This window comes from Jaculus jaculus, chromosome 10, assembly GCF_020740685.1.
Source record: "Jaculus jaculus isolate mJacJac1 chromosome 10, mJacJac1.mat.Y.cur, whole genome shotgun sequence".
Taxonomy (NCBI): domain Eukaryota; kingdom Metazoa; phylum Chordata; class Mammalia; order Rodentia; family Dipodidae; genus Jaculus; species Jaculus jaculus.
The window spans coordinates 2,320,908-2,336,709 of record NC_059111.1 but is presented as its reverse complement, the minus strand read 5'-3'; the positions used below and the strand labels follow the sequence as shown (position 1 = coordinate 2,336,709).

The window sequence follows — 15,802 nt, the reverse complement described above, 5'->3', positions numbered from 1 at the left end:
CGGGTGCTACAAATAATGCTGATTATTAATCTCAGACTTGTCAATGAGTCCTGGGTATAGATTGGTCTGTCCCTTCCCCAGTGCTTTTCACATTTAAGTAAAGCAGACCTGATCTGACTTATGTCCAATGCTTCGGGAAGCAAAGACACAGGACCTGTTTCAGCAGCTGGGAGTGTGGAAGGCCCAGAACTCTAACCAGAGATGCCATATGTTATCTTTCCACTCACCATTTCAGCAGAAATCACATTGTTTTTGTAAATGAACAGTAATTCATGTAGATACATAAAAATAAGTAACATGTGAGCTGAGGTTCCAAGAAGAAAATTAGTAAATGGTTGGCAAAATTATTATGTTTTGTTCTGCCTGTGCATGAGTGTGCTGAGCATGTGTGTGAATGCATGTTCATATGCATGTGGGCACATGTGTGTGTGAGTAGGTCTATGTGCACATGTTTGCCTGTGTCTGTGGAGGCCAGAGGTCACTGTCGGTTGTCTGTCTCAGATGGTCCTCACCTGGTGACTTTTTTTTACATGTTCATACATTATATTGTATTTTGATATTATGCCCTTAATTACCCTGTTTTATCCTCCCCACAGCTCCCATTATCACCCTTCTTCTTCCTCACTACCCCCATCTTACATTCTTGCATTTTTTAACACAGTGAGTTAAATTAGGTTGCTTGCATGTTAGTGGTAAACCTGACTCTCCCTATCCCAGGGACACTTAGCTGCCATTAGCTACTCTGGGAGGTGTGGGGTTAGGGTCTCTCACTGAACTGGAAATTCACCAATTTGGCTAAAGTAGCTCACCAGCATATACTGTTGCTGCTTCCCCAGTGCTCTGAGTACAGGCATGCACCCCCCACCCAGCATTTTGCATGGGTTATGGGGGAATCCAAACTCAGGTCTTCATGCTTGCACAAGCATTTTACCCACTGAGCCATCTCCCCAGGCCCAAACGACTTATTTCAAAATACATTTTAGTCCACAGATGTTCTTCCATCACCACATTGTTTTTCTTAATTCCAAAAGCATCAACATGGTTACGTGTTGCATGGATATCTATTTAAAGTTCTTACATCTGTTTCTTATAACCTTCCTGGTTTCCATAAGGTTGGTCTACTAGCAAAGCTATATCCCTCCTCACTGATCTCGTATGAGAAACTATGCTTACAGGAAGTTTTGGTTCATTGTAATCTAATCTTAGATGGTAGAGTAGCACATCTCCAACATGGAAGAGTTGAAAGAGTGAGTGAGCACACCTGTGCACGGTGCTTTTACAGTTATTGCTGCAGGAGCGGGAGTCATGGCTCAGCTGATAAAGTGCGTGCTGCGCAAGTGAGAGGACCCAAGTTTGAGCTCCAGTGAGCATGCACGAGCCAGGCATGGTGGCCAGCTGTAACCCCGTTATGGGTAGCTGGGGAGCATTAGGACTCACTGGCTGTCGAGTTTAGTAGGACTGGTGAGCTCCCGGTTCATTAAGAACCCTGTCTTGCAAAGGACACAGTGAAAACAGCAAAGAGGCAACCTACAGAATGGGAAAAAAATCTTCGCCAGCTATATATCTGATAGAGGAATAATATCTAGGATATACAAAGAACTCAAAAAGTTAAATAATAAGGAATCAAACAAGCCAATCAAAAAATGGGCTATGGAGCTAAATAGAGCATTCTCAAAGGAAGAAATACGAATGGCATATAAGCATCTAAAAAAATGTTCCACGTCACTAGCCATCAGGGAAATGCAGATTAAAACTACATTGAGATACCATCTCACTCCTGTCAGATTGGCCACCATCAGGAATACAAATGATCATAAATGTTGGCGGGGATGTGGAAAAACAGGAACCCTTCTACACTGCTGGTGGGAATGCAATCTGGTCCAGCCATTGTGGAAATCAGTGTGGAGATTCCTAAAACAGCTAGAGATTGATCTACCATATGACCCAGCTATAGCACTCCTAGGCATATATCCAAAGGACTCATCTCATTTCCTTAGAAGTACGTGCTCAACCATGTTTATTGCTGCTCAATTTATAATAGCTGGGAAATGGAACCAGCCTAAATGTCCCTCAACTGATGAGTGGATAATGAAGATGTGGCACATTTATACAATGGAGTTCTACTCAGCAGTAAAGAAAAATGAAGTTATGAAATTTGCAGAAAAATGGATGGACCTGGAAGGGATTATACTAAGTGAGGTAACCCAGGCCCAGAAAGCCAAGCGCCACATGTTCTCCCTCATATGTGGATACTAGCTACAGATGACTGGGCTTCTGCGTGAGAATGGAAATATTTAGTAGCAGAGGCCAGTAAGTTAAAAAGGAGACATAAAGGGAAGAGAAAGGAAGGGAGGAGGGTACTTAATAGGTTGATATTGTATATATGTAAGTACAATGATTGTGATGGGGAGGTAATATGATGGAGAATGAAATTTCAAAGAGGAAAGTGTGGGGGGTGGGGAGGGAGAGAATTACCATGGGATTTTTTTTAATAATCATGGAAAATGCTAATAAAAACTTAAAAAAAAAAAAAAAGAACCCTGTCTCAAAAAAATAAGGTGCATAGGTTGGGGAGATACTTTAGTAGTTAAAGGTTGTGCTGGTAAGCTTCCCAGCCTCAGGTTAAGTCCACAGCACCCACAAAAAACTTGGAGGAAACGTGGAGCATATGTCTGTTACTTCAGTGCACCTACATCAATGGAGGCAGAGCCAGGACAGTCCAGAAACTTGCTGAGCAGAGCTAGACTGGTGCTCACACACATGGAGCAAAGCTACAAGACAACAAGGGAGAGACCTTGTCTCAAGCAGGTGGAACGATACAGATACCCTGAGGTCATCCTCAGACCGCCACATGTGTGCTATGTCATAAACATGCCCATACATGTGCACATATACAGACATGCGTACACACACACAGGCACAGACAGAGACATAATTGTTAAAAATAAGGTGGAAAACAATTGAGAAAGACACATGACTTCAGCCTCTGACCACCACATACATGCACACTAATATGCAGGTATACCTGTGCACACATATGTGCCCACACATGTATGAACATGCACATGTACATGCAAACCAGACAAACATACACATGCAGCAAGTCACGATTATGAAGACATGTTAGATGTACAGCGTGCCACGCTGAGGAAAACCGAATGCCCTGCTAGCTCTATGCAGAGAATGTCTGTCTGCTTAGTTGTGGACTCCCAGCTTCCATTGCCTGAGTACATCCTCCCTTCCCTCTGTCACAGCTCAAAAGTCATAAAGCCTCTGAAAATTAAGCCTCCTTCCTCTTCTTCTCCTCTTCCTCCCGCTTCTCTTAGTCCTATTTTTCTGTCTTCCATTTGGAGAAATATAACCTTTGATTGTGTCCACTCTCTTTGACCTTGCTATATGTGTTATACAATACACATAAAGTACATTATTTTACCTCTCCAAAGTACAAAAAGTCCCAAATTAAAACATAATGGTCCAAAACATTTTAGACAAGGGTTTATGCACTTTAATTTTTTTCTCTGTCACTCCACTAAAAGTAATTGACAGTTTTTGACAAAATCCCATCTCTATCCCATGTGTGATTTCTTACCTTCTGTTCCTTTGATACAGTTGGGTCTATCTTCCACCTACACAATTCCAGTGATATTCTAGCAAAAATTCCCTCACTTCCAAGTTAATTGTCATTTTCTGGGTCACAGGTACTTTCCTTTGCAATCTCCATCATCTATGTCCCTCTTTCTTCTCCAACATGCTCAACCTTTATGACGCCTCTTCTCCTGAGATGTTTAGTGTTCTTTTTTTAAATGTCTTGCTCTGCCTGTGAATTTCATGCCATTGTCCCCAGTGCTCTGTGTTGTCCTTGGGCTATCTTATCAAGAGAGATTTTTTTCTATTATAATTGTGGTTGTGGTGAGACATTAAAACATGAGTAAGATATAAACAAATGTGAGTGTCTTTACATAGAATGGAATTTACCATCTTAACCATCTTGAGTGTGCAGTTCAGTAATATTAAATACCCTCACATCACTGTCCCCATCCATCCCAAAATGAAATCCCGTGCCCAGAAGGCAGTACACCTCCTTCTTCCCTCAAGCTTGCCCTTAACAACCACTGTTCTGCCTTGTGTTTCTATGGCTTTTGTAGCTTTAGGCACCTCTTATAAGTGGAAATCTTTAGTATTTCCCCCTTGCTTTGGTTCAACTCACTCAGCATCACGTACTCGGGGGCTTATTCATGCCGGAACCTGTGTCATGATGGCCGTCCTTTTTGAGGATGATTAATATTCCATGCTACGTACATGCTGCAGTGTGTAGAGCCATCACTCATCCTTCAGTGAATTCTTGTTCGCTTTTGTGTATCGTAAGTACACTGCTATGAACATGGTTGCACAGATGATCTATTTGCATCTAGTGTATTTGGGGTATCTACTCAGAAGTCAGCAGGAGTGCTTTGAAGCTTTGCCTACAAGAGTTTGGGCATGACACATTGAGCCACCACTCGCCCTGGGATTTTGACAAGCCATCATTCATCCTGATATATAATATATATATCACCACAGAAGGGAATATGAACAGACCTTTTCTCATTCAAAATTAAGTTTGCTAACACACATGCCAGAGAACTTAACCTGTGCTCTTACAGGGTTCTCCCAAGCACTGAGTGCATGCACATCATGCCCTTGCCCACAGGAAGAGGCAGCCAAAGCACAGGTCATGTTAAGAAAGGATAGGAGGACTGGACAGATGGCTTAGTGGTTAAGGCACTTACCTGTGAAGCCCAAGGCCCATGTTCAGCTCTCCAGATCCCACATAAGCCAGATGCACAAAGGTGAGGCACGTGCAAGGTTGCACATGCCATCTAGGTGGCATAAGTGTCTGGAGTTTGATTGCAGTGGCTGAGGCCCTGACACACCAGTTCTCTCTCTTTTTCCCTCTCTCCATCTCCCTTTCTAAAATAAATAATAATAATAATAAAGACTTAAAACAATCATATGAGAGAATTCTCTGGCCAAATAATTAAAAAGTCAATAGCATGACAAATTTAGAGCCCACGAAAGATGTCTGGCCATGTAGCAAACTAAACAGCTTTTCCATGAGAGTCCTAGTAGTAATTCTGAGATCTTTGCTCTTTCTTGGCCCCAATACTATTAACAATGTTGATAATTTTTAATCACTTGAAAGATAAACAGTACCTTTTTGTAAGTTTTCAGTGAATCATAGAATTGAACATTTTTGGAGATAAGTAAAACATTTAAAAATAAAATGACTTAGGGCAAAGTGGGCTGGGGTCCTCATCATCTTTTTATGTAAAGTATTGACTGATTTCCTTGTTAGCTTTCCAGCCAAGTTCTTTCTTCATTTTCCTCATTCATATTGCAAACCGCACCACATACAGTAAATAAACAGAAGCGTACTGGCCCCCAAGGGGAGAGCAACTCTAAAGTAGGGCTTGTCAGCCCTGTGTAGGACACAGACGCACCCTGTTGCTTGCTCTTCCTGAAACTCAGTTTCTCTCTATTTTGCTGACCTATGTAAGAATTAAATAGCACCTTAAATAATTTATGGTTGTTTTGGTGATGATGACGAAAATAGGAAAAGGATGAGAAAATATTTTATCTCTCACATATGGTTCCTCTGGAAAATTAATGCTTGAAAAGGAATTTGATGATGCAATGTATGGTTTCCAGTCTGTAGCCACTTAATGAATGTCTCCATGACATAAGGCTCAGAATATAAAACAGGAAAGATATATTAAAAGGTATTAAATATGGGGGCTGGGCAAATAAATAAATGAAAAAAAATAAAAGCAGTAATTATGTAACCAAGTTTCACACTTATTTGCTTTAAATCTTTAGGCCTTTCTGTATTTTATTATTTTCTTTTATAGGAAAGGCTTTCTGAGGCAGATGTTGAAAAGGAATCAAATATTCAAAATGCAAATCTGTGGTTCAGAGTGGAAGCAGTCCCACTTGTATTAGGTTATCATTGTTGTATAAGAAATTACCTTAAAATTAGTAGCTTGATCAAATATCCATTCACTACCTCACAGTCTGTAAGCTAGAGCTCAGGGGAGTTCAATGAGGGCCATTGCTTGGGTTCTCAGAGGACAAAAGAAGATGTCAGCCAACCATCATGTTTTGGGGGTCTCTGGAGAAGAATTTACTCTAAGGCTCCCTCAGGCCCTTGGCAGCATTAAATTCCTTCCTGCCGTGGGCCCGAGATTCTTGCTGGCTGTGGTTAGGTGTTGCTCTTGGCTCTTAGTGTTACTTATTTCTTCTCTGTGGCCTTCTCCATCCTGCCAGCCAGCAGCCAAACATGAAATCCTTCCTATACTTTGAATTTCTCTGATGTCCCCTGTGCTCAGTAGCTGGAGAGAACTCTGCTTCCAACGGACTTATCCCATGAAGTCTCATCTATTCCAGTCGTCTCCTGTTACATCACATGTAGGAAAACAACCTTAAAGAGAATTAGCAGTCCCTTGTGCCATGCGACGGAGAAATACCACCAGGCTAAATGAGAATGCATTCCCAAGGGGAAAGGATCCTACAAGGATGAGGGATGCTGGGTATTATTCCTAGGACTCCTCTTACCCTGGTGTTTAAGACATAGAGTTTCTAGAAGAACCAGGGGTGATGAGTGATAAGACAGGAGAGAGCATTTTAGCTTCATTGGGTCTTATGGGGTAGAGCCATGGCATTGATTTCCTTTGGGAGACTGATGTAAAGGGATGAGGGGCGCCTTGTTGCTTTCCAGACAGACCCCAGTGTGCTTGCTGGTGTTCATCTACTATTCACCCCAAGGAAACTGATGGCAATCAAAGTACATCCCCCCACAATTCCACTATACCCCCATACAAACAAAAGAAAAACCCGAAGGCACTTTTGATAAGACTTCACCCTTCACTTAAGCACTTCCAATGATATTGTATCCAGTAAGCCACCTAGCCTTGCAGGAGGCACCAAAGTGATAAAATATGCTTTTACCTATTTTAAAATTGGAATAAGAATAGCTGGTATAAAGGTTCAAGTACATGGAATGGATGACATTTCCCCTCACGAGAAGCATGACTGTCAGAGTGTGGTGTATGACAGAAGATGACAGTGCTAGTGTGTTCTTCACATCGTGGCTCACAGTACAATCTACTCATGGATGTTATTGTCAGCAGATGCTTCAGAGGGACACTTAATAAGCCAATATCAAGTGAACTCTATTTTGAAATTTGCTTAAAATTAATGTTTTATTTGCAATTCTTATGTATTTCAGCAACTTAAATTTCTGTGCATTTCATTCCTCTGCCTTCTTTCATTCCCCTCTCTCACCCTTTCATTGTGTTCTGGAGGTCAGTGGTGGTCAGAACTGGTTCTGAGAGTTGAATGTGGCCCAGAGATGAATGCCAGGGTCACTCTGAGCTGGATGCTGTGGGACAGCCAGAGTTAAGGTCATGGCAGTCATGGTGGATGGAGGCTGTTTTGAAAATGCATTCTATACCCCTAAGGTGTAGAGGTTGATACAAAGCCAGTTCTGGGTTTATTAACATAATATTAGGACCCTTTGTACAAATGAGCTGTATCTTTGACAATCTTTGTCCCAACTAGTGGACTATATTCAAATATATTTAGGGGTGAAGGGGTGTGTCTTTAGAAATATTAAATATGTTTGGATTCAGCCCCTTTCCCCACACTTCCATATCAAGCTAGTTAGTTAAGCGTCATGGCTGCAGAGGCTCTCTCCTTCATCAAATCCCCATCAGTTGTATATTGTCTGGAGTGGGATGTAGGAACTGTGAAGTGCTTTTGTCAGGAAGGACTACTGGGCCAGTTTCCATGCACTCTGCAAGCAAGCCAGTGAATTACATGTAACCCTGAAGATACATGATAAATCTTACAGTAACCCTAGTGGTCAAATTCCTTGACACATAGAATTTGATTGTGATAAAAACTTGATTTTGAGAGTTTGGCTATGAAATTTGGTACACAGGCTACTTTAAAATTTCATATTTAAATAGAACTTTTGGAAATAACTGCTCTTAAGCACTGCCTGATATTATGGTGGGTTCAGTTAGAGTACCCCTGCTGATGTGGAAAAGACCTACCTCTAAATACAACCTTTGCTGTGTTCTTACTGCCTGGCTTAGTTGGGATTCCCTCTTTTTCTATAGATAATTCAGAGTGTTGCATCTCTGAGGCGTGGTTATGTAAGCATTCTTCAGACTTGCTGCCCTACTCATGTGCCAACACCGTGTCTTCTTCAGAGTTATCTATGTTTTAAAAACTGAACAAAGGCTGGAGTTCCCTCTGAACACTGCCCAGTCTAGTGTACTTACTCTGTGGTCAGCCGTATTTCAGCAGCATCCTACTTTGCAGCAGTTTGGGGATCATCCTTCCTTCTTCTTCATACACAGAAAGAGGTAAATGGTTGGTGTGGCTCCCTTAAACATTCACTCCAAACTCTCATGAATACCTTATCAAGGGTGGCCTTCTTACACTGGAAATGTTTCCCAGCCCATCTACCAATGGTATTTAAGCTTCCATGTTTCCACTGGGACACTACCTGTGTAAATAGTGTCCACAAGAGCATAGGAGTCTGCTGAGATGTTTCCCAACTTTCTGTGCTCTGACTTTTGGGGGAAATGAGCAATTTTGGGTCAGTTAAGATTGGTATTTTCTTCACTGTCTATTAGGATGCTAATTGTTCTGAGCACTTCTTCCACTCTCTGGCTAGGGCGCGAAGGAGGAACTGGTTGCTAAGGGGCATAGTTGGAATTTAATTGACAGACTTGCGGTACATAACCATTTCACTACCATGCATGCCCAGTCCCATGATGCGTCTGATGTTAATCATTGCTACACCCAATCATGCATATGCATAAGATGACAAACAGGGAATTCTTTGTAAAACTTCACTTAGAATGTAGTTTGCCTTACTGTGCATGTACCCCAAACCAGTTCAGACCTGATGACCCCTGTCTCCCAGATGCTAAGAACATATGTGAATAAAACATGACCACAAAAAGGAGAGTAACTAGGGGAAATGAAACTCGTTCCATTGTTTGGAGCAGAGTGTACCCACAGAAAGATGCAGGTATGGCTCCCAGATTTCCAAGAGTTTTCTAGCTGTGTTGTTAGAAAAGGGAAGAGTTGTTCAATCCAAGTGGAGTCTCAAGTGGATAAGCTATTCTCTATGTTTGCCTCCCGCACTCATTATCTCCTCTCTTGGACATTGTTTTTGCTACAGACTTCCTCTAACAATTTAAGTGTATATCTGGAGTGACATAAATTACATGGACATATCATAATTCATCAGAAATGATTGATCAAGGGTATAGCCTGACTGAAAACAGAAGACATCTCCCCATCCCCACTTAAGACTGATCTTGACCTGACTTGAAAAGATGCTGCTACAGTCACTACATGGAAGGGAGGCTGCTGTAAGGAGTTAGACGGAGAACTTTCCAGAAATATGCCCTGTCATGCTAGGGGAAGCTATTCATAGGGTTATGTCTCAGAGGAAGTAGTTTGTTAAAAAACTACCTTGTTCCAAAATCTGCTGGTCCTGCTGGCTGTCCCTCTCTGTCGGGGCCTAGTGCTGGGGATGCGGCTCTTCTGCAAGAAGTTATCCCAGAACAGAAGGAAACAGCCTATCAGCTGCTGGGCCTTTCCTGCACCCTCTATCCACAAAGGCTCACATTTTACTATCTACTAAAGGGAAAGTATTTATGAAGGCCATCTTCATTTTCCTAGAGCAGGTGATAACAGGGTGGATAATTTGGAGATAGGAAGTCTATAAGTTCCACATATAGGAATTCCTCTCTATTGTTGGACTTTTTATTAAAGGCTACATGAAGATATTGTCCCAGATTTTATGCCAAAAGTATTATTTTGTCTATGATAATTTTTAAAGAAATGTGTTGATGGCAACAAACTCTGTGTTACATTCCTACTTCAAGTTATTCTTTGAAACAAATGGATGCCTATTATTTTTCACATGTTTTATAATTAATCATGAATTGTTATTCACAAAATTATTCACAATGTCAAACATCTGATTTTTTTTAGAATGGGAGATTTATGTTTATGGAAAAAAATAACCTAGGCATTAATTTATAATTATAGTAGTTTTCAGATGTTTCTTGCCCATGAACTACTGTTACATTTTCTATAAGTTCCAAGAATCCTATCTGAGTCACTCTTATACAACTTGGAAGAAGAAAATATCTACAATGATACCATGTTCAGAGAGAGATATGTCAGAAATATAATGGATTTTACAGGGTAAAGACATACTAATTCTGGAAAGTGGATTGTCATTAATCAAGGGTGTTGGTAAGTCATTGCCATCACTAAATACTTGAAGAAATAGTTGTGTGTTGTAAAACGGTATGTTTAGGGCTGGAGAGATTGCTTAGTGGTTAAGGCACCTGCCTACAAAGCCTAAGGACCCATGATGGACACTCCAGATCAAATGTAAGCCAGATGCACAAAGGTGAGGCAAGTGGAAGGTCGCAATGCCCACTAGGTAGAGCAAATGTCTGGAGTTTTCAGTGGCTGAGGCCCTGGTGTGCCAATTCTCTCTCTCTCTCTCTTTCTCTCTCTCTATTGCTTTCTTTAAAATAAAAAAATAAAAAATAAAACAGTAGTTTAGAATAAAATGTGAGTATATGAAAAACATAGTATAAGGCACATAACACACACCTGCACAGATGTGTGTGTATTTACATGTCTGTTTCTCAGTCGCCAGGCATTGTGGCACAGACCCGTGCTTTCAGCTACTTGGGAGGCTGTAGCAGGAGGATGTGTTGAGCCCAAGAGTTCAAGTCCACTCCTAGGCAACATAGTAAGACCCTCAAAAATACTCTCAAAAATAGAATAATCTCTGCAATCACAGAAAACTTAGGAAAATAAAAGTGCAATGGTGATAGTGTATTCAAAGAGAGATTTTATAGAAATCTGACAATGATTTTACAGGGCAAACAGTTATAAATTAGGTATGTATTTATTTTCAATGAAGCATTACTTTTTTCTTTAATTTGATAAACTTTTTTTCCAGTGTCATTCTCGAGAGAATATATTGTTCATGTAACTGTCAGTTTCAGTTGTTAAATTCATAAATCTTTATGTAGAAAAGAAAGCATAGAAAGACATGTTTTCTAGTTTATGATAAGGATGTTTATTTATGAATGGAGACATATTATAGCGGGAAAGTATCGTGAAGAGACTCGAGGCTTAAATTCTGCCTACATAGTGAGCATTGGTGGTTCCATATCCCAAGTGCTGACATGTGGTATTTTGGTGGCTGTAAAAGAAGAATACAGAAGGGGATATGAGGAAGGATTGAGTGGTCATAATTTTCACATGTTCCCACTGAAAGTATGTTGGTCTATAATTTACTACAAATTCTTAGTGGAATTATTTGATTTGATTTTTTTTTAGAATACTATCAACAAAAACTGTCTCTTTACAAGTAACACAAGATTTTCTCATTAGCAGGACAGGAATAATATAAGATAAAATCAGTATTTAGGTACTAGTTATATATTTTTCTTAGCATTTTACTTAGTTGGATATGTTATATATGTAACATGGTATTAATAGTACAAACTCATACCAAATGTAAAACAGAACTCATGACTAATTCACTTAAGATTTCAGTAAGTATATGACATTGCATTTCATTCAAAACATTACTATTTGTGAATTACCTCTGATAACTTTTTCCACTTATTTTGTTATTTGAGAGAGAGAGAGAGAGAGACAGAGACAGAGAGACACAGAGAGACAGAGAGACTAGGCATACCCGGGCCTCCAGCTACTGCAAAGAAGCTCCAGACTCATGTACCACATGTGCATCTTGCTTTATGTGGGTACTGGGGAATTGAACCTGGATCCTTTTGCTTTGCAGGCAAGCACCTTAACCACTGAGAAATCTCTCCAGCCTTAACTTTTTTTTCTCTTTTTTATACCTGTTTTTTTTTTTTTTATCTTTAAATTGGACTTGTCAAAACCCTTCTGGAATTGGAAGGATGTTGGAGGGCAAAGGGGTTGAATTCTTCTAATAACATAAATGAAATTAAAACATACGACAGCAACAAGTCCTGCAATGAAAACAGCACCAAAATCTGTGAGGTATTCAAGCAAGGGCAGCAGCCTGCAGAGCCTGTTTATCGCTCATCCTCATCATTTTAAATTTTGCGTTCCCTGTAGAAATACTGGAAGCCTGGGAACCCTACTAGGACACTCTGGAGTCTGTTGTTTGTGAGTTGGAACACTAGGGGACAGCACCAAAATATTCCATAGTTTGTTTGTTATTGACCACTCACATACTGAATAATAAGTAAGAGATTTTACTGTTAAGAGACCATTGAGGGTCCTGTTGATTTCCATGGATGAAAAATCTCGCAGAGGAAGATTAGCCTTCTCACGTCCATAATGTTGTGCTTGGCGAGAAAAAGATTTGAATAATTTAGAGAACGCTCCTAAGCTAGCTGTTCTGTTTTGCTTTATTTATTTTTTCTTTCTCTGTTTTCATCCTGGTTACAAGACAGGCATAATAACATAAAGACTTGTGATCCTTCTGTTAAAACAGCTTTGCTTATATATTACAGGTTTTTTTTTTTTTCTTTTTACTTTGAATGTTGTTTTCCAGGCACTCTGGAAAGACACGAGACAGGAGAGAGAGCAAGGATTATTCTTAATTGTGCAGAAAATCCTCAGCCTCTGAAGACTGCACCCATGCTCTCAGTTGCCTCAGAGACATACAAGCACAGAGGAATAGAGGCAGGGTCCTCAAGCCCCCACCAGCCTGGGCCAGGGCCCTGCCCCACTCTGCAGGTGGAATCTTCCTATAAGGTAAGCTCTCATTAGTCTCTTCCACAGAGCATAAATGACCCAGTGAAGAAGAAGTAAAGTACCCGTGTAAAGATGTGGGTGAAAGCAAAACTCAGATATTCCAACTGCCAATGACCTTAGGTGAACCAGAAAAGTGAATGTTATCCTTAAATGAATACTATATTTGATGGCATTATTTTTGACAGGATAACTTTCAGCTTATCAGAAATTTAGCACTATTAACTTGAATTGTAGGGAATTTCCAAAGGTGGTGATCACATTATGTAGTTTGGTTCCATTTTTATTTTTTAGATGGAAGTATTTGACACCTTGTAAAATTGCTCATAGAAAATGAGCAAAAAGATAACAGGGAAACTAGCTCTTGGCATGGGCAAGGCTTCTGACGCTCAGTGCCTGTAAGGCTTCCATGCCTTAGGCCCCCCAACCTCAGATAATACACCACGGTAGAATTCACATTAATTCTCATGAACCAAGAAAACTAGCCTAGCAGGAATTTGAACTGGCTTTATTATTTTTCTTTCCTGATATGTTGTAGTCATTTAATCTGACTTCTGTAAGGTACTTTTTTGTATCTTTGTACCTCCAGGCTATCCCCTCAGCATACTCTAACTATGCCATTAATGGGCACATACCTAATGTTTTTTCATGTTAACATGTTTTTTCATAATGTTATGTAGCATGTGTATACTTTAGATTTTAATGGCCACACTGTGTGCTACATTTTATCCTTTTATTGCTGATTTAAAATTTTTCTTATGAATCAATTTCTTATATGTTACTTTCATTAATAACATATAGATGAACCTAATATTTTCCTTTTTTAAAACTAAACTGAAGAACCTTGGGGAACTGAGGTTTCTGAGTGGAGCTTTGGCTGATTTTTAACTAACATTGTTGACATTTTCATTATTTTAGTAGTATTATGATGAGTGTTAGAATGTCATTAATGAAGGCCGAAGGTAAGAACTTGCTTCATCTCATGGGTACATTTATAGCTAGAGGCAGAAGGTTGCATTGTCATTAAACAAAGCTAATGGCGCCAAGCCACGTGTCTGAGCAGCAGAGCCGGGAGCATGCTGTGTCCACACAGACTTTTAATGCTAGGTTTAAGAATCTGATTTAGATTTTATCAATGAGCCTGGGGCCTGTCACCCTGCTGAGAATTTAGACACACTAGCCAAATGCCTAACAATGAATCTGTAAACTACAGTGGCAGTTACTTACTTCATGGCAAAAAGCATGCTTGAGACACCACTCTGCTCAGTCTATTCTCGTGGTAGCAGCTGGAACGGGGCATGGCAGAGATCAAGATGGAGCCTTTTGCCCCACAGCTAGTCCAACGGCAGGGTACTAAGCTTGGAGAGTCTGCGCAGTCAAATTTCTTGGCCAAAACTTCACTAGGTCATGGCTGAAATGCACTGAAAGTTCCCCTCAGCTGGAATTTTCTTTTGTTTATTCCATTCAGACGTCTTACTTTGGTTTATGTTTTCCTCCTTCCAATGACAGCATTCCCTCCTCTTTCCTCATTCAGTCAGCTGTTGTAAGATTGCCTGGATCTGTTCTTTATATTATTGGCTGGAAATAGGTTGTTTGTAAGGACAGTTGTATGGCTGTAATGGAACTTCCATATTGACAGCTGAACTTAAGGTGGGAAACTGAACAACTTATGAAGGTTGGGTAAATATGTCAGAAAGTGGCCAGAAGGCTACTGTGTTCTGAAAATGAGGCTGTTTTGTGTCTCTGTTCACAGTACAGTATGTGAACACCACCCTTTGCACATGAGCAGATACCACGAAGAGGAACCTGCCTAGTCCACCGCCTTATTGATGGGTAATGAGAATATTGTGCACGTACACAGTGGCACTTTATTCAGCCTTGAAGAATAGTGAAACTATGAAAGGTTTGGGAATATGGATGGAAGTGGACAACATATATTAAATAACATATCCCAGGTTCAGAGAGACTAATACCACACATTTTCTTTCATATGAAGATCCTATTTCTTTTTTTTAAAATTTCTTTTGTTCATTTTTATTTATTTATTTGAGTGTGACAGAGAGAAAAAGAGATAGAGAGAGAGAGAGAGTGAGAGAAAGAGAGATGGAGAGAGAGAGAATGGGCGCGCCAGGGCTTCCAGCCACTGCTAAGGAACTCCAGACGTGTGCGTCCCCTTGTGCATCTGGCTAACGTGGGTCCTGGGGAATCAAGCCTCCAACCGGGGTCCTTAGGCTTTACAGGCAAGCGCTTAACAGCTAACCCATCTCTCCAGCCCTGAAGATCCTATTTCTGAGACAGACAGACAGACAGACAGACAGAGAATGGGGATGCCAGAGCCTCTAGCCACTGCAAACAAACTCCAGATGCACGTGCCAGTTGTGTATCTGGCTTTACGTGGGATTTGGGGAAATCAAACCCAGGCTGGAAGGCTTTTCAAGCAAGCACCTTTAACCCTGAGCCACCTCCCCAACCTTTAATTTTTATATATGATAATTTTTGTGGGAGTAAGTGTGGGTACTCAGGAAAAAAAGAAGGAGGCCCGTGAGAAGAAATCAAGAGGCTTGAAGGGAGGTAGTGGGGTGGCGATAGAACCTAGTGACAGGAAGTAGAAAGGGACACTGGGAGGACAGAAGAACACAAATGGAGGGAGGGACTAGGAGCTGGGCGAAGATGCGGTTCAAGCCACACTAAGCATGCGTAAAAATGCCCTAAGAAAACCAGTGACACTGTATGCTAATTAAAAAAAAGAGAGAAAGAAAAAAGGAAGGAAGAATGTGCTGGCATGATAGAGGAGACTAAGATGTCTCTTGACCCGTGTGTGTGTCAGATGAGTGCTGCAGACAGGACCAAATCCCACTTACCCAGTGCCAGTTTACTGGTTTAATTCCTAGAAGGCAGGATTGCTCTTTCTTTCAGTTTCTTGGAGAAGCTTGGAGCTACCCTTTAGGTAGTGGTAATG

At 40.6% G+C, this 15,802-nt stretch overlaps 1 protein-coding gene across 4 annotated transcripts in view; it reads left to right on the top strand.

The window, feature by feature from the left end:
• Positions 1-15,802, top strand: part of Wdr72 (WD repeat domain 72) — a 214,912-nt gene that overhangs the window by 74,256 nt on the left and 124,854 nt on the right. For all 4 annotated transcript variants that reach the window (XM_045160885.1, XM_045160886.1, XM_045160884.1 and 1 more), the window contains one exon: positions 12,644-12,846. In XM_045160885.1, coding sequence (XP_045016820.1) covers positions 12,644-12,846 — 203 coding nt within the window. The remainder of the gene's footprint in view (positions 1-12,643; positions 12,847-15,802) is intronic.